The sequence below is a fragment of the Tupaia chinensis genome, unplaced genomic scaffold (assembly GCF_000334495.1).
Source record: "Tupaia chinensis unplaced genomic scaffold, TupChi_1.0 Scaffold000437_1, whole genome shotgun sequence".
NCBI classification, from domain to species: domain Eukaryota; kingdom Metazoa; phylum Chordata; class Mammalia; order Scandentia; family Tupaiidae; genus Tupaia; species Tupaia belangeri.
Window position 1 is genome coordinate 784,170 of NW_006159942.1, and position 20,130 is coordinate 804,299.

General features: G+C 37.5%; 1 protein-coding gene and 1 pseudogene across 4 annotated transcripts in view; one reads left to right on the forward strand and one right to left on the reverse strand.

Annotated features, from left to right (window-relative positions):
- SLC35A5 (solute carrier family 35 member A5) overlaps positions 1-20,130 on the reverse strand; it is a 48,345-nt gene that overhangs the window by 14,636 nt on the left and 13,579 nt on the right. For 3 of the 4 annotated variants that reach the window (XM_014590385.2, XM_006155121.3, XM_006155122.3), the window contains exons 6-7: positions 10,680-11,460; positions 8,062-9,143 (exon numbers count right to left, since the gene is read on the reverse strand). In XM_014590385.2, coding sequence (XP_014445871.1) covers positions 9,078-9,143; positions 10,680-11,460 — 847 coding nt within the window. In that variant the 3' untranslated portion in view covers positions 8,062-9,077. Of the gene's footprint in view, positions 1-8,061; positions 9,144-10,679; positions 11,461-20,130 lie in introns of those variants that run through there. The other variant, XR_335534.3, reaches the window with a different exon arrangement.
- LOC102502127 (DDB1- and CUL4-associated factor 13-like) lies at positions 678-2,428 on the forward strand (annotated as a pseudogene).

Sequence of the window (20,130 nt, forward strand, 5' to 3'; positions counted from 1 at the left end):
AAAAAGAAAAAAAAAAAAAAAAAAAAAAAAAAAAAAAAAACAACAAAAAAAAAACAAAGAAATCTCTCCAAAAAAGAGATATTTTTGCTATAGGGTGCACGTGCTCACCAGAGAGACAAGAGACAAAGAAAGACAGAGAGCAATAAATCACTCCCCAGGGAGTGATGGCCATGTTGCAACCCCTTCTCCTTTGTTCTCTTTTCTGAATATTGGGCATGCACACACATGCGTCCGGCATGAGTTTTAAGCCACTGGGTCTGGGACTTGAACCGTGGTTGTCCAGAAAATAACCATTAGGCCATCTGCTGGCTCCCTTTTCTTTTTTTTTTTTTTTTAAGTGTGCATATGTTTAAATTGCATCGACAAAAGATAATATTTTAAAACGTACTTTTATATATCAGCAACTGAGAACAATTTTTAAAAATTTTAGAGGACCAGCAGTTGGCATAATGGCTGTCACTGGACTCCCATGTAGCTGACCGTAGTTAGTCTCAGACCCGGTGGCTTAAACTCACGCTGGGCGCATGTGCATGCGTGCCCAAGATTCCAAGAGGAGAATGGAGGAGAAGGGATTACAGCGTGGCCATCCCCCCGGGGGGGTGATTTCTCACTTTCTCTCTCTCTCTCTCTGTTTCTGGTGAGTACACGTGCCCTAAAGCAAAAACCTCTCCAAAAAATTGTTTTTTATTTAGGAAAATCTTGGAGAGGTGGAGAGGAAATGAAGGTGAAGATGTTGAGCCAGAACCCAGACTACTATGTCCTTGAAACCAAGTTGGACTTATCAAGAGTTCCAAGAAACTATGATCCTACCTTACATTCTTTTGAAGTCCCTTAAGAATATGTAAGAGCTCTAAATACTATCAAACTGGAACGGGTGTTTTCAAAACCATTCCTTGCTTCTCTGCATGGTCACTGAGATGGAGTCAATTGCTTGGCAAAGCATCTAAAGAGCTTGTCTACTATCTCCTCTGATGCATGTAATGAAGAGGTTAGAATCTGGAACCTGACTACACGAAAATGTCCCCCAACAGTACAAGCACATGAAGATTTTGTACAGGAATGTGTATTCGCTTTGGTGGGACTTCTTTTCTTAGTTGGAGTGACAAAACTATGAAGCAGTGGAAAATGGATGGACCAGACTATAGAGAAGAGGAGGAGCCCTTGCATATCATATTAGGAAAGACAGTGCATACTGGAATTGATCACCACTGGAAAGAAGCTGTTTTTGCCACATGTGGACAGCAACTAGACATCTGGGATAAACAAAAAAACCAATTCTATATGTTCAATGACCTGGGGATTTGACAGTGCAATTAGTGTTAAATTTAACCCAATTGAGACATTTCTCTTGGGAAGCTGTGCTTCTGACCAGAATATAGTATTATGTGATATGAGGCAAGCTACTTCTCTGAAAAATGTTATCTTAGACATGAGAACAAATACTATCTACTGGAACCCTACGGAAGCTTTTATTTTTACTGCAGCAAATGAAGATTACAACATATATACTTTTAATATGTGTGCACTGGACCCTCACTTGATGGTCCATATGGATCAGGTATCTGCAGTGCTTGATGTAGATTGCTCTCCCTCTGGGAAAGAGATTGTGTCTGCTAGTTTTGACAATCTATTCAAAGCTTTTCTGTGGACAAAAGTTGAAGCAGGGAAGTCTATCACTCAAAATGAATGCAGCATGGGGAACCAGCAGTTAGCGTAATGGCTATGTCGCTGGACTCCCACGTAGTGGCCCGCGGTTCGTGTCCCGGACCTGGTGGCTTAAAAGTCACGCCAGACTCGTGTGCGTGCGTGCCCAAGATCCCGAGAGGAGAATGGAGGAGAAGGGACTGCGGCGTGACCATCCTCCCTGGGGGGTGATTTCTCGCTTTCTGTCTCTGTGTCCCTCTCTGTCTGTCTGGCGAGCGCACGCGCCCTTTAGCAAAAAAAAAATAAATAAATAAACCTCTCCAAAAAAAAAAAAATGAACACAGCATGTAGTCTGTGTCAAATAGACTTCTGACAGCAAGTATATTGTATGTGGATCTGATGAAATGAATATTCATCCGTGGAAAGCTAGTACTTCTGAAAAACTGGGTGTGATTACATCATGAGAAAGAGTAGCCAAGGGTTATAACCAGAAGCTAAAAGGGAAGTTTCAATATCATACTCAAATAAAATGTATTGCTCATCATTGACATCTATCAAAATCTATCTACAGCCAGATTCAGGAGCAGTGCATCGTGAGAAAAGCTCATCGACAAAAGGAAGTGAATCGTCATAAACACAGCAAGCCTGGGTCTGTGCCAATTGTGTCAGAGAAGTAACATACTGTAGTAGTTGTGAAATAATACTAGGTATTCCCACCAATCCTAATAAAGAATCACTTGTTGCTTTTGATTTGAGAACTTTACAAGTACTGTCTTTGGTTTAATAGCAAACCATAAGTTATACATGTAGAGCTTTATTGTTGCTCTTTACACCTACCCTGAAAGCTTAGCCTGAAAGGTGGTCTGGTTGGTAAGACTGTCCAACATTTTATCCTGAATGTGCTTTTTTCTTTTTTTGAAGAATACAACATTTGCAACTATTTTTTGCTGTTAGAAATGGCAGATATGCTTTCCTTTTGATCCATATTGTACATAGTGTATGTTTGAATTTACGTTTCAGACCAAGCATCTCTTGTTCTATCTTTGGATTCACAGTTCAGAGCATTCACCACTATACCATGGAATTGTTGCATTTGTGTTATCTTTGATACTGTCTTGGGTAATAATTACCATGATTCCACATAACATGGAAGAACTATTTTATAACTTTTTTCAATTAAGTTTATTTCCTGTGCTTTATATTAATATTTGGCTTTTTGAGACTTTAAAGATGACCAGCCTATGTTTATACAACTTTTATAAATAATATTATAATTTGTGATAAAGTCAAAATAAAACATCCTTTTTCTCAACATTGAAAAAAAAGTTCTATTTAAAACTACCCACACACAGAAAGTACTTAGGGATAAATATAACAATATATGTTAACCCCATCAGATTTTGGCCTTTCCAATCCTTCACAATATCTTCTAATTAATTAACTAATTAATATTTAATCACTGTGCATCTTTACAGAGTACATGTTTTTTTTTCCCAGCATGAATATAGTATTAATCAAGTCAAAGGCATGATTATATACACTATCATTAGCGCATAATTTTTCATTTTTGTGTATATTAAATATGTTTTTTCCTGATCTCCTCCCTCTTTCCCCCAGTACCCACTCTGTTATTCATGCCCCCACATTGTCTCTAGTATTGAGAGTTGCCCTCCCTGCTATTATCTTCCCATCTTTCAGTTTCTGCTATTGAGTGCAGACATTCAGTATATACTGAGTGGGGATATATATAATGCCTGTCTTTCATAATCTGGCTTGCTTTGCTTAGCATTAAATCTTCTGCATTTGTCCACTTTTTATGTCAGGGTCTTTTTTTTATTTTATTTTAATTTTAATGGCTGAGTAGTATTTCATAGAGTACATGTGCCACATTTTTTCAATCCACTTGTCTGTTCTTGGGCATCAGGGTTGACTCCATGTCCAAGCAATTGTAAATAATGCTGCAATAAACATGGGTGTGCAACTATTTTTCTAAATGAGGGTTTTCGTATCCTCTGGATAGATACTTAAAGGCGGAATTACTGGGCTGTATGGTAGTTCTATTTGTAGGTTTCTGAGGAAAGTTCATATCATGCTCCACAGTGGTTATAATAATTTACATTCTTACCAACAGTGTAGGAGGGTTCCCTTTCCACCACAGCCTTGCCAGTACTTATTATTTTTATAATTTGAGCCATTCTAACTGGGGTTAAGTGGCGCCTCATTGTGGTTTTGATTTGCATTTCCCTTACAATAAGAGATGTTGAGCATGTTTTCATACACTTTTTGGCTGTTCTTGTCTCCCTTGGAGAATTGTCTGTTCAGCTCATTTGTCTATCTTTAAATTGGATTGATTATTTATTTGTGGGTAAGCTGTTTGAATTCTCTGTATATTCTGGTTAACAATCCTTATCTGTGACAGTTTGCAAATATTAGGTCATCGGAAAAGTCGTGATGCATTTTTGCCTAGAAAAACAGAAAAATATGTCATGACTTTCCTGATGAAATAATAAATTCTCCTGCTCTGTGGGTTGTCTTGTCACTCTAATTGTTGTTTCTTTTGCTGCACAGAAGCTTTTTAGCCTAATGTTGTCCTACTTGTCTATTTTTGGGACTATAGCTTGTGCTTGGGAGGGGGGAGGTCTTCTTTAAGAAATCTTTGCCTACTCCAACCTCTCCAAGGGTTTCCCCTCTGTTTCCCACCAGTAGTTTTTACAGTTAGAGATTTATGTTTAGATCCTTGATCCATTTTGAGTTGATTTTTGTTAATGGTAAGACATAGGGGTTCAGTTTCATTTTTCTGTAGGTGGATGTCTACTTTTTCCAGTGCCATTTGCTGAGAAATTTTCTTTTCCCACTGGATTGTCTTATGCCCTTTGTCAAAGATAAGCTGGCTGTATGTTTTGGAGTTTATTTCTGGGTTCTCTATATTGTTCTCTACCTGACTGTTTTTATGGCAACATCATGTCTTTCTGATTATCGCAGCTTTGTAATATATTTTGAGCTCAGGAAGTGAGATGCTTCCTAATTTACTCTTTATGCACAGTATTGTTTTGGTGATATGGGGACTTTTATAATTCCAGACAAATTTTGTACCTATTTTTTTCTTCCTATTGCTGTGAGGAATATCTCTGGTAGTTTGATGGAATTGCATTGAATTTACAGATTAATTTGGGTAGGATTGACATTTTGATTATATTAATTTTTCTAGTACAAGAAAATGGGATATATTTTCCACTTTTTTGTATCATTTTTAATTTCTTTTAAAGTGTTTCATAGTTTTCCTTGTAGAGGTCTTTGACTTCTTTGGTTAGGTTTATCATTCCTAGGTTATCTTGTTTCTGTGGCTATTGTAAATGGGATTGCTTTCTTCAATTCTATTTCAGTTTGTTCGTTGAACATATATAGAAATGCTATAAATTTTTTTAAGAGAGAGATTTTTGCCATAGGGCCTATGCACTTGCCAGAGAGACAGAGAGATATGAAATAAGAAATCACTCCGTGGGGGGATGGCCACATCACAATCCCTTCTCCTCCATTCTCCTTTTAGGATTTTGGGAACGTACATACACACACACACACACACACACACACACACACACACACGTGCGCTTGTCATGAGTTTCAAGCCTTTGAGTCCAGGACTCAAATCATAGTTGACTATGTGGGAGTCCAGTGATATAACCCTTACACCATCTGCTGGTCCCAAAATATTATAGATTTTTTTATGTTGATTTTATATCCTCCCATTTTACTGTACTTATTTATCACTTCCAGGAGTCCTGTGGATTCTTTGGGATTTTCTATGCATATAATCATATCATCTACAAACATAGATAATTTCACTTCTTTTTCTTTTTGAATGCCTTTTATTTTATTCTCTTGTCTGACTGCATTGGCTAGGACTTCCAGTACTATGTTGAAAAGCAGTGGAGTTAACTGGGCAACCTTGCTGGGGTTAAGGATTTCAAATGTTGTAGTCTCGGGTTTCTGGCTTCTCTGGAGCAGTGTATTTCTGCTATACTATGGAGTCAGCCCCTGTCTTTTTTTTTTTTTTTTCCTTCAAAGGTTATTGCCTTAGGGCATGAACACTCACTGGAGAGAGACAGAAAGAGTAAAAGAGAAAGAATGACAAGTCACCCTCCAAGGGGGATGGCTATGGTGCAATCCCTTCTCCATTCTCCTCCAGGGATCTTGGACACGTATGCACACATGCCTACCCAGTGAAATTCAAGCCACTAGGTCTGAGACTCAAACCACGGTCTGTCATGTGGGAAACCAATGATGTTACCACTATGGCATCTGCTGGCCCCTGGCCCATCTTTTCAATAGTCAGTTTGATGTCACTGAAATTAAATTAATATTACATATAAACTGAGGGCAGCCTAATAGCATGGTAGTTAAGTGCTGTGCACAGAAAGCCAAATCCCACATGGTTGATTGTAGTTAGAAGCCTGGCTTAGGCTTTAAAAAACATGCTGGCATATGTGCATGCATACTCAAAATCCTACATGGAGGAGATCAGGGACAAAAAGATTATGACATGACCACATCCTCTTGGGGGTTACTTTCTCTTTCTGTGGTGAGCACAAATGCCCACTATCAATAAAAATAAATAAATAAATACAAGGACTGATTTCTACTTTCCTATTTCATGTTTACTGTACTTTATTTTTATTCCTTTTTCCTTTCCTGTTTTGTGTTAAACTCAATAGTGTTCTGTTGGTTTGAAATATATGAATTCTGGGACCAGCAGTTGGTGTAATGGCTATGTAGCTGGACTCCCATGTAGTCAATCATGGTTCGAGTGCCGGACCTGGTGGCTGAAACTCACGCCGGGTGCATATGCGTGCGTGCCCAAGATCCCGAGAGAAGAATGGAGGAAAAGGGATTGCAGCGTGGCCATCCCCCCTGTGGGGTAATTTCTTGCTTTCTGTCTCTCTGTCTTTCTGGAGAGTGCACGTGCCCTATAGCACAAAAATAAATAAATAAATAAATAAAATAAAAGTTAAAGAAATAAATGAATTCTACTTATTTATTCACTTATTCACTCATTTATTTATTTCACGAGTGAGAGAGAGAGACAGAGACCTTCAACAGGGTCTCATGTCATGACCCCAACCCCAGCCCTTTAATCAGCCAGAATCAAAGGCATTGATGGACCTGGTACTCATAAGTCAACCTAGGAACTGAGCCACCCAAGCACAAACAAAACAAAACAAAGTATTCTTTAGGCAATATCTTCGTAAGAGTGTTTTTGTAATTTTATCCACTCTGCAAGATAAAAAGTGTTGTGTGTGTTACACCTTCTAAAAGTGAAGTCCTCTTATACCCTATTTTCCATAATAGATGTAATCTTTTCCATAAAGATATAATCTTCCCCGTAAAGATATAATCTCCCTGTTTCACATAACTTTGATGGAAATGACTACAAGGTGAGCAGTGTAACTTAATTCTTAGAAGTCAAGATCTACTAAAAAAAAGTTTTAAAAGTTGTTTGGGTTTTTGTACCTCATTCCATTTTTTAAAAAAGTATTTCACATACTATCTTACATGACAGAAAGCCGATATAAGGTTCCATAATTATTTTAATTATAAATTTCCACCAACTCTTGCCAGTCATATTCTGGCTATGACAGATAGATTATATACTAGTATTATTTATATTTATCTGCATGACGGGGGAAGGAGGAGAAGAAATGTATAGGCTGTATGAGAATGATACCTAAAAGCTCACATTTACAGTATAATATCCTGGCCTGTCTGCTAAAGCCTACACACTTTTATTACCAACCAGTTGCATGACCTTGAGCAAATCACTTCTGTTTCCTTATTTTTAAATTATCTATTACCTGAGTTCTCTTCCTAACAGAGTATATTGGTAGCATGCAAAAAATATTCTGAAAAAAAATCCTGTACTTGTTAAGAAATATTATGGCAAAGTGCTTTTTATTTATTACTGGCTTCCCTATTTTTTTAGAATAACAGCATTCATATTTCAGTAAAAGTCAAAATTTGTTTGCAAAGCAATTCTATTAAAAAGGACCTTAGAGGGACCAGTAGTTAGCATAATGGCTATGTCGCTGGACTCCCATGTAGTCAACCATGGTTCGCGTCCCGGACCCAGTGGCTTAAAACTCACACCAGGCGCGTGTGTGTGCGTGCCCAAGATCTCGAGAGGAGAATGGAGGAGACGGGATTGCAGCATGGCCATCCCCCCTGGGGGGTCATTTCTCGCTTTCTGTCTCGCTGTCTCTCTCTGTCTGTCTGGCGAGCACACGCGCTCTATAGCAAAAACCTCTCCAAAAAAAAAAAAAAAGGACCTTTGAGTCTTGGTGACAATCGACTATGATTCTGAAACTAGTGTCACAACAATTGGCAATGGGATGTGAGATAAAGACAAATAACAGTCTTTATCAATTATTAATCTGTAATTAGCAATTAATTAAATGAAATGTCAAATGATTTTGACACATAAAAACAGAGGATAAAAAACTCACCATGGCTTAAGTGATTTAAAATACAAGTGGGGGGACTAGCAGGTGATGCGGTGGTTAGGGCACTGGACACTCCCACATGGCCGACCACGGTTCAAGCCCCAGACCAGGCAGCTTGATTTCTGACTTTCTTTCTCTGTGTCTCTTTCTGGTCAAATTAAAAAAATAAATGAATGAATAAATAAAATTAAATAAATAATTCTTTTTAAAAAATACGAGTGGGAAACGGTGAGTTGGGAACCAACTATGAACTAAATTAAATTTTACTGATGTTGAAAATATTAAAAGTTAACTATTAAAAATAAAGTGAAAATAAAAATAAAATTTTCCATGAGTTCCTAAAATTTAAAATTCTGAAAACTGCTTCTTTGGCAAAACATTCAGCATAGACTACATTACTCCCAAATCTATGATATAGCCACAGGTTAAAGTCTGTCAATGAAAATCTTTAGAAAGAGTACCATTGCTTTTCCATTTCAAAACAACTAACTCTAGACCCTCAGAATTTGGAAGACAATCAGATTACATGTATAATGATAAAAAAAAGGGAAGACTGTAGTATGCAGACTAGAACTACATAATTATAAATATCTGGCAAACTGATCTCATTTGCATATTTCTATGATATAGCTAACGTGATTACAAGTTTTTTGGAACCATGAAGAGCAAGTAAAATAATCTACAAATACAGCTTTTTGAGTTATCAAGTACCAGGATATTAACAAGGCCATTCTGTACTATTACTCCAATGTAGAAGGACTAAATTTTTAGCCTTTGGGTACTCTGCCTTTCATGGAACCATTTAAGGAATGGTTAGATATATATAAAAACATTATGTTCTAGAAACATTCTTGGTTTATCAAGTGAAACAATAAATATTACGAACAACGGAAATGTGGAAATAAGGTTGGTGAGAGCTGCCAACTATTTGGGTACCAATTAGAAAGTATCTTCATCTGACTCATCACTCTTGGGTTTGGTAAGTCTTTCCAGTTCCTCTCCATCCTAAAAGGAAACATATGAAATCAGTAGTTAAAACAAAACTAGCAAGGTAGCATTTTTAATATACTAGGATGTCTTATTAAATATATAAATCAGGGTCTTATTCATTAAATAATGAGTATTATTTAAAATGTAAATATAATCTAGTAGAATTAAATAAGATCTTAGGAAGTTACTTTTAGAAGCACAATGAGATGACTACGAAGTGAAATGCACCCAATCCTGGGGAGTTCAAACAACGTGAGCAAAGGAAGGAGCACCATCTGCTGGTCTTGAGGGGGAAATAATTAAAGGTTGGAGAAATGGATTTAAATTAGGACTTGTAACTTCAGTTTTCTTCTACTTAAAAATTAGGCCAAAAAGCACTATAAGGCACTGCTAATGAAAATGAGATTTCTGAATGTACATGCTGGCTGAGGTCAGGGCATCCAACCTAAGCTTCTGATTTTTTCATCTTCAGAATGTGTAGTTTTTGGGGCCGGCAGGTGGCATGGGCAGTAGGCTCCCACATGGCCTACCACGGTTTGAGTCCTGGACCTGGAAGCTTGCTTTCTCACTTTCCTTTTCTCTCTCTCTCTGTCTCTCTGTTTCTGGCCAACTTAAAAAAAATAACAAATTAAATGAATAAATCTTAAAAAAAATTCTGCTTGCTGTATTACCACTTTAGAGGCATTATACTAAGCTTTACCATGAACTCTAATATGCGAGATTTTTCCAAAGGGTAAAATGTTGATTGCACAAAATATTTCATACTTTGTATGTTTGTGAAAATTGTAAATTATAAAATGAAGGGTCTATTTTATGTTTTATTTAAACATATTTAACTCCCTAATTAAACTTCCAAAATATTATTAGTTTGCTAACAACATGACTGAGAGACACTTTGAAAACAATTATTAGCAACTGGAAAATACTAAAAATAACTGCAGAAGCATTTTTCTAGGAAATATTTTTCTCCTACTAACAAAGATACTTTGAAAAACTGCCTTCTTACTGAAATAAACCCTCCCCTTGTGGTACTCTGTGGTTTATGAATAACTATAAGGAAGATTAAGCAAACAGGTTTTCTATTTAACAAGATGTATTGTAATAACATAAAAAAATCAACTTCTATTATAAATGAGGCTTATCTTCTCAACTATAGTGGAAAAGAGCAAGGAACTTGACCCAAGATCTCATGGGTCCAGTATCAGTTCTTTCACTTATTGCCTGTAAACTATTTAGCCATTTCTTCACTTGAAAACTAGAGACTGGACATGATAACTGGTGAAGCATCTTTGGGGTCTGTGACTCTGTAGTATTCTATAATTATAGCATAAAGTCCTTGAGAATACTTTTTATTTTTTTCTGTACCCTGACAGGACTTATCACTAGTCCTTATAAACATCAAAGGTCAAAAGAATGTTTGCTGACTGCTTTTTAAAAGTCACAGGATCCAACACATTCTTTGATAAACCAGTATTGATTATTTCTCCCCTTAGATATCAATGTTTTGAATTAGGGGAGAACATGCAAGAAGCAGCATTTGTATACACTTACCCCACTGGAACGCTCCCAAAGACTACCACTTAGATCTCGGATCCTTTCTTGCCTTGGTGCGTATTCCAGACCTTGAGGCTTGCTGGCGTTATAAATAAATATGGAGAGAAGAACTGATGGAGCTTCCAAGAAAAACTCCAGGGAGGGTCTGAAGTCAAAGACCAAGACAGACACTGCTGTGATGATGACAGTGGTGACCTGGGCCATTAAGACATGGAACATGTTATCTAGGAATTTCAGAATGAAAGCCACTGAAAGGCCTTGGCATGCAGTTACAAAAATGAGGGCAACTGAAAATGCATTGTGGCCATAAAAAAATCCACAGTTCTTAATCTGATCACGGTTACTCCTCTGAAGACCCAGGGTCAGTCCATTAAAAAGAATACCAAAGAAATAGAGTTTGCTGTTCTGTATGAAGATGCTTTCAGTGTGTTGGTTCCCTTCCTTCAGTATCTTTTCATTATAGATATTGGCCATTGAAGAAATAAAGCACTGGACTATAATAAGAATATGGCCCAAGCCAAGACGGATGTGACTGAAAACCCTAGCTGTGGCGTTCCACTTAGTTTCAGGAAAAGTCCATGTCTCTGTTGTGCAATTGTCTTTTCTGGAACATTCACTTCTGAAAAGAAGGCAGGAATTGGATGGGCTGAAGAAGGCATCATGATGAAATCCATGTCCTGCCAGGTTATGTTGTGACGTTTTAGTTCCAGCAGTCAGGGCCACAATAGACAAAAAGAGAATCAGAAGGGAAGCCCACTGTATCCAGTTTAGATGCCGCCTGTACAAAGATGAAAAACAAAGTTTTACTGCTGCTGTTTCCCCTTTATCAATGATTTCTAGTGAAAGTTCAGATATTTAATTACTTGTTTGAATAAACTGCATCCAGGTTTTCCTAGCATCCCCCACAATTTGGGTTCAGAAGAAACCTACTTGAATTTGACATTTTTGTTCACTTTCATTACTGTCCTGAGGCCATGCAGTCATTTCTCTTCTTTGTAGGTTTTTTTAATTAATATTTTATTCATGATACAGTGCACATACATGGAGAGACCATCCTCGATAAGATCTTGTTAAGCTGTGTTCCACTTTTCCCAGCTCTCCAGGTCGTCAGGATCCTAGACATGTGTGCACACACCCAGGTGTTTTCGGGCCCACCAGAGACAATCAGGGTATGGCCATGGCTTCCAGGACTGCAGTTCAGTTTACTACGGAGAGTGCCTGTAGGTTTACTTTCAACCTGCAGATTTAACAGAGCCTCCTTTCCATCCCCAGAGCTAATCTTGAACTTTCGGCACACTAATTTTTTTATTGCTTTAAAATTATAGCAGGGATCCTCAAACTGGTTTCCAAGAACTAGAAAGAATGTATTACTGGATGAGCTTTATTAACTCTTTCATACAGATGAATTTCCCTGTATTCAGGAAATTCTTCAAAACTGTCAAATCTTGGGAAGTATTCACATCCCAAAAAGGATTTAAGGGGTAAGCCAGCTCCTAGACCAAGGGTCCAATCATAAAACGTAAGATAAAAAACTTCTGGGTGATAATATAGGGAAAAAAAGGCATTTCTGAGTAGTATAGTTAACCTTTGAACAATGTGGAGGTTAGGGGTCCCTACCCCTCACAGAGTTGAAAATCTCTATATAACTGACTCTCCCAAACATAACTATTTTTAAATTTACATTTAATCACTGTACACCTTTACAGCATACAATCTGATTTTTTGAAGTGTACTCTATTGCAAATTGACCACTGTTGATAGGAAGCCTAATCAATAACAAAAACAGTTGATCAACATGCATTTTTGAGTTATATACTGTATTCTTACAATAAAGCTAGAAAAAAGCAAATATTAAAAAAGTTATAAGGAGGAAATACATTTAGAGTATTTACTGTATTTCATATTGTAAGTTTATGTCATCTGCTTATAAGATAAACCATCTGTTAGTACCTTGGTCAATATGGTTTTATATAATGCAAAACACATAGATATTATATGCATTACTAATACTAGATACAAAAAATGTGAAAAAGAAACTCACATTTATTTACAGGTATAATAACTCACAGACTGATAATGAAGCAGCAGCAATACAATTACTTTATGGTAGCCTAGTGTAAAAGATATGAGTGCCTCCCCAGAGCGTAGGCTATACACTTACGAATAAATTCTGACAACAGTTTTACTATTCAAGGTTTACATTGCACTAAATGCAATGAAAAATATGAGAACCATTACTTTTTACTATGATACCCAATTTACTGGAGAGAAGAATTGTGCGTGCGGAGAGATTAGGATCAGAGTATTTTAAGCAGATTCTGCTAACATTTGAGCTTACCACAAAAGCATCAGGAAGTGGTTATGAAATGATCACAGTATTACAGTATGTGCTAGTTAATTTTATGTAGCTATGCTTGAATGCTGCAATGTTGCACCTTTACTTTTATTTACTTTTCTCAGCTCTGAAGTATTCAAATTGTTGCAAATCTCCAAAAATTTCCGATGTTTATTAGAATCTTTGTGTATAAGAGGAACTGCACAGTTCTGTTTACAAACTCCTAACAATGCCTATGTACCTACTTTGCCTAGCAATGAACTTGTGAGATACTGAGAATCTGTATTATTATTATTATTCCATTTTGGTGATTCATTCAGTTCAAGAGACATTTGATAAGCAGCTAGTCTGTGCTAGGCAACCTGCAGAAACAAAGAAGACCCTATCTCTATCCTCAAGGAATTTACACTTTAATAATGAGAGAGCCATGAAACGAAATTAGGCAAATAATATGTTTGACAAGTGACACGCAGAACAGTTGGGGTATGGAGGTAGTTATTGCTTGAAATAGGAAGGACACTTCAGAGATGAAAATAAATTAGTTTGCTGTGTGAAAGGGAGTGATATATTCAAGGCTGAGAGAAAAGTCTACGCAAAGGCAGTAAGAATGACAGTGTAGACAAAGACCGGAAGAATATGACTCAGGCTGGGCTAGTAACGAAGGCATCCAAAGTTGGGGAGGACACAGCTGGTGAGGGCCTTCCTACTGGGGGGTTCCAAGGCAGCGTAGGACATTGCATGGTGAGAAGGCGAGAACAGAACAGAGCATATACATACATATCCTGTCTCTGTCTCATTCCTTCTCTTTACAAATCCATCAGGCTTCAATCCTAGAGCCCCCATCCCGATGACCTTAACCCTAATGGTTTCAACTCTTAATCCTCTAGTCAGATTAATGTCCTCTTAATACCGTCACAATACAAATTCTGACATATGAACTTTTAGGGCACATTAAAACCGGAGCCGCTTCTTTCCTTAAACCTCATGAACAAATCTCTGCTAGCATCAAATTTTTCTTCTGCAGTTTCACTTCTCTTGTTCTTCATGAAATGGAAGAGTTAGGGCTCTACTCTAGATTAGGTTTTGGCGTAAGGAGCTATTAAGACAAACTTTCTCTGTATCAGCAATTAAGGCTGCCCCACTGTCTTATCGCTTGTGTGTTCACTGGAGTAGCACTTTGAGTTTCCTTCATGGGCTTTTCTGTAGCATTCACAACCTGGCTGTTTGGTACAAGGCCTAGCTTAATCATTCCCAGCTTTTGATTTAAAGTGAGAAACATGTGGCTTTTCCTTTCATTTGAGAGGCCATTGTAAAGTTATTACTTAGCCCAATTTCAATATTGTTTTGTCTCAGGAAATAAGGAAGCCTGAGTAGAGGAAGAGACAAGGGAATGGCCATTTAGTGAAGCAGTCAGAACACACATTTGTCGACTAAGTTGTTCATGGGTGTGGCTCATGGCACTCTAAAACAATAACGATAGTAACATCAAAGATCACTGATCACCATAGAGACATTATGACATTATGAGACTTGCTGTAATGAAGGATTGCTACCACCTTTAATATATTAAAAAAACTCACTTATCTGGGAAGCAATATAAATGAAGTATAACCCATATGTAAATGTGTGCATATACCTATATCTCTATATCTAGTAAATTATGCCCTTATTATGAGTTTCCCTTATAACTGAACAATTAGGTTCAAACTGTGCCAGTTAAGAGTACTTTTTCTGGGACCAGCAGGTGGGGTAGTGGTTAAGGCACTGGACTTCCACACAGCTGACTATGGTTTGAGTCCCGGACACAGTGGCTTGACATTCACACTGTGTATGTGCATGCATGCCCAAAATCTCAAGAGAATGTAGACTGGCATGGCCATTCCCCCTGGGGTATGATTTCTCACTTTCTCTGTGTCTCCAGCAAGTGTATATGCCCTATAGCAAAAATCTCAAAGTACTTCCTTCATACTTCTACCACATTGAGTGGTAATACATCCAGGCAGAGAATGAAAACAATTAAGTGGAAAGACTTAAATAATAGTTTTCTCAAAAAAGTGTAATGACACATTTTTCAGCAGCACAGAGAGAGCATGACCGGGGCAGATTTATAATGAGAAATCATGAAGACAACTTATCGTGAAAATGAGTGATTTTGGAGAAGATACTTTACTACTGAGTGGCACTTTTCTTTATCTTTCTACTGGTTCTGACAGCAGTTAAAACATCACCATAACACCCACACACTATATATGCTTCAGAATGTGTGTGTGTGTGTGTGTGTGTGTGTGTGTGTGTGTGTGTATTTTAAGAGAAGTTTTTACTACAGAGAGTGTCTGCTTGACGGAGAGGCAGAGATAGAGAGGCAGAAAGCGAGAAATCACCCCCTGTGGGATGGCCATGCTGTAATCCCTTCTCCTCCAGATTCCTCTTGGGATTTTGGGTGCGCATGCAAAAGTGCCCGGTTTGAGTTTTAAACCATCAGGTCTAGGACTTGAACTGCAGTTGACTATGTGGGAGTCCAACAACCATTACACCGTCTGCTGGCCCCCAAAAGGTGTTTTTTAATGATTTCCCCCCCACAGTTCCTCTTTGAAGAAATCAGAAAAACTTGCTTACATTTTGTAGGTAAAAATAAGCACTGGTCTTGCTTATCTCTGTCCCCAATCTCAATGTTCAGGTTGATATTACGGTCCATAGCCAAAGCAAACAAGACTGTAGGACTCTGCTAATGCTTAAGAGCAAACCAGAGGCTGTGAGGCACAAAGCCTGCTATCAGTTTTTACTTTAAACCAGTGGTTATACTTCACAGAACAAATCTATGCACTCACATAGGGTTTCTTTAGAAAAGACATTGAGGCAGTTACATGGTAATATTTTTCTTTTTCCTCACTTTAAAATTCTCCAAATAATTCACACATTAATCACATACTTACTTTTCCATTTTTGTAACCTTGTGTTTTTTAACCTATATAGGAAAGGTTTTTTTTTTTTTTTTCTTTTTTTTTTTTTGGAGAGATTTTCACTGTAGGGCGCGTGCGCTCGCCAGACAGACAGAGAGAGACATAGAGACAGAAAGCGAGAAATCACCCCCCAGGGGGGATGGTCACGCCGCAATCCCTTCTCCTCCATTCTCCTCTCGGGATTTTGGGCACGCACGCACACGTGCCCGGCGTGAGTTTTAAGCCACCGGGTCCGAGACACGAACCGCGGTCGACTACATGGGAGTCCAGCGACATAGCCATTACGCTAACTGCTGGTTCCCTAGGAAAGGTATTTTTTAAAAAATTTAATATTATCATAATCTTGTTTAAATTACATTGAATCACATATATCTTTACAGTGTATTACGTTTCTTTTTCCAGAAGGAATATACCATGCATATCAGTTAAGGTGAAGACAACACTATCCACATGATCATCCAATAGCTTTGCATAATTTTTTTCCAGATTATTATTACTTTTTAAAACATTCAATCAATATATATCTTTTTCCTTGTAAAAAGAATTTACCCTCGGGACCAGTAGTTAATGTAATGGCTATGTTACTGGACTCTCATGCAGTAGACTGCGATTGGAGTCCTGGACCTGGTGGCTTAAACTCATGCCAGGCATGTGTGCTTGCATGCCCAGGATCCTGAGAGGAGAATGGAAGAGAAGGGATTGCAGTGTGGCCATCCCCCCCCGGGGGGGGGAGTGATTTCTTGCTTTCTGTCTCTCTGTCTTTCTGGTGAATGCATGTGCCCTATAGCAAAAACCTCTAAAAAAAAAAAAAAAAAAATTTTCCCAACATGAAATACTTCTCAGACTAGTCCAGCTGAGAATACTATATATGTTATTATCAACAGGTAATAAACCATTTCTGTGTCCTACTAATGTCATGCCTCTCTATTTGTTCTCTTGTTAGGAAAGGTATTTGATAGCTCTGCTAAAGTATAAGAGCTTTAATGTTCTAAATAAAAAATAGGTTATTTGTGGCAAACTAAGACTATGTGATAGAATTCTTTAGCTGCTACTCCTAGGTCAAAATTTGCAAAAAGATATCAAATGAGACACAAAGATTAAAGAGAGGAAAACAAATTAACACATCATCAACAACAGAGAGATCAAAATAGAACAAATCTGATTTTAAAATGTAATGAGAGGTATACATATATAATGGAATATTATTTAGCTTTAAAAAGGAAGGAAATTCCATCATATGTTGTGATGGATAAAATTTGAGGACAATATGCTAAGTGAAATAAGCCAGTCATAAAAAACAAATACTGAATGATTCTACTCATAAGGTATCTAAAGTACTCAAAATAGAAATAGGAAGTAGAAGAGTCATTACCAAGGGCTGGGTATGAGGAAGGGGTAAAGAGAATTGTTTATGGGGCTTATGGTTTCAAATTCGTAAGATGAAAAAATTTGACAGATCTTTTTCACAACAATGTGAATATCTGAACAATACTGAACTGTGCACTTAAAAGAGATTAAGACAGGTAATTTAAAATGTGAATATCTGAACAATACTGACCTGTACACTTAAAAGAGATTAAGATAGGTAATTTAAAATGTGAATATCTGAACAATACTGACCTGTACACTTAAAAGAGATTAAGATAGGTAATTTAAAATGTGAATATCTGAACAATACTGACCTGTACACTTAAAAGAGATTAAGATAGGTAATTTAACATTCTGTGTGTATGTGTTTAAAGAATTATTTTATTTTAACTTTATTTATTAATTTGTTTATTTCAATTTGACCAGAGAGGGACAGAGGGAGAGAGAGAGAAAGCAAGCCGTCAGGTCCAGGACTGAAACCATGGTCAGCCATGTGGGAATCCAGGCCTTTGGCCAACATGCCACCTGACGGCCCCCATTCTGTGTGTTTTTAACCACCATTAACAGTTAAAAATGTGTAATAATATTACGTAAAAGGTATTCTCATAAAAAAGTGTAAGATTTATTAGTGTAAAATTTAGTTTATTATTTAAAGATGTTTCTGGGTGATTTTTGAAAAACTCAAATTAAGATCCACTTAGAGAGCTACGAGTGGAGAGGCTCTTTTTGTGTTTCTTTCATTTTCTTCATTATAGGGCACATGCGCTTGCCAGAGACAGAGAGAGGGAAAGAAAGAAACCTCCCCACTCCAAAAGGGAGAGTTACACCACAATCGCATCTCCTCCATTTTCCTTTTGGGGTTTTGGGTACACATACACATGTCCCTGGCATGATTTTTTTTTTAAGAGGTTTTTGCTATAGGGCATGTGCGCTCGCCAGAAGACACAGACAGAGAGAAAGTGAGAAATCACCCCCCAGGGGGGATGGCCACACCACAATCCCTTATCCTCCATTATCCTTTCGGGATCTTGGGCATGCACACACACGCGCCTGGTGTGAGTTTAAGCCACCAAGTCTGGGACTTGAACCATGGTTGACTATATGGGAGTCCAGCGACATAGCCATTATGCCAACTGCTGGTCCCTCCCTGGCATGATTTTTAACCTGCCAAGTCTGGGACTTAAACCACAGTTGTCCATGTGGGAGTCTGGTGCCTTAATCACCACACCATGCCCCAGTAGAGAGGTTTCCTTGTATTTAATATAAATACTTTGGAGGAGTCAAATAGAGAGGCGTTAATAATAAAGAAAACACATGTCTAAGATCAATATTATTGTTATGAAAAAAAAAAAATTTGGGGGCCAGCAGGTGGTGTGGTGGATAAGGGCGCTGGATTCCCACCAGGCAGACCATGGTTCATGTCCTGGACCTGATGGCTTGCTTTCTCACTTTCCCTTTCTCTCTCTCTTGTCAAATAAAGAAAAAATAACAATAAGAAATGGAAATAAATAAATAAATAATTCTTTAAAGAAAATTTGAACTTCAGTTCATACCAATGTTAACTATAATTAAAATTAACAAAATATGGGACCAGCAGGTGGTGTGGTGGTTAAGGGTGCTGGACTTCCACATGGCCAACCACAGTTTGAGTCCCAGGCCTGGTGGCTTGCTTTCTTTCTCTGCCCCTCTCACTCTAGCCCTCTCTGGTCAAATTAAAATAAATAAATAAAGTTAATTCTTTTTAAAAAATTAGCAAAGTATAATAATAAAATTGGTAGTATTAAAACAAACATGCAAAATTTATAGTGTAAACAGATTTGGATTTGGCAACGTTATATTAATTAACTTTCTTAATACAAATAGTTAAATGTTTAAAAATTTAATAGGGGCATTTACTATCGTGGCAGAGCTAGAACTGCTGGCCAACTTTAAGTCAGAAAATACCTGTTTTCTACCTTCTCTATGATTAATTCGGTTTCAAGTGGTTGTAAATTTGACATAGTACTTGTATACTTTACAGTAACTTAAGTATAATACTATGTGTACTCATGAATTTTTCCTTTTTCTACAGAAAAAAAATTTTTATTATAAAAACCTACATTTGAGACTTCAATTCCCTTTTAAACTGGTGACACTTTTATGATGTGTTGGAAACAATATTTTCTTTCGTCATGAAAGCACATCTCTAATTTTATCACAGGAGGAATCAACATAAAAATATTATTCACATGTGTTTTCCTAGAAATCAGCCTTTTTTTGGAGAGGTTTTTGCCATAGGGCGTGTGCACTTGCCAGGCAGACAGAGAGAGACAGAGAGACAGAAAGCGAGAAATTACCCCCCAGGGGGGAATGGCCACGCCGCAATCCCTTCTCCTCCATTCTCCTCTCGGGATCTTGGGCACGCACACACATGCACCTGGCGTGAGTTTAAGCCACCAGGTCCGGGACACCAACCACGGTCGGCTACATGGGACTCCAGCAACATAGACATGACGCTAACTTCTGGTCCCCAGAAATCAGCTTTTTGAAGTGAGTTTTGTGTTGATTTCAAAGACTTTGAAAATGTTTTTTGGAATAGTATTCTTTAACTTGTAAAAGGCTTATTTTCATAATTCACAAATAAAATGAAGACATGCTGCATAAAGCAAATTTCAATGTACTCTATCAGTTAAACTAGATTAAATGTTTATTTTTCTAAATCTCTCACATTAGCTATCAAACCAACTGTTTCCTCAGGGTGAAAGATAATATCGCAGGAATTTTACATAATTTATATGTTAAATGA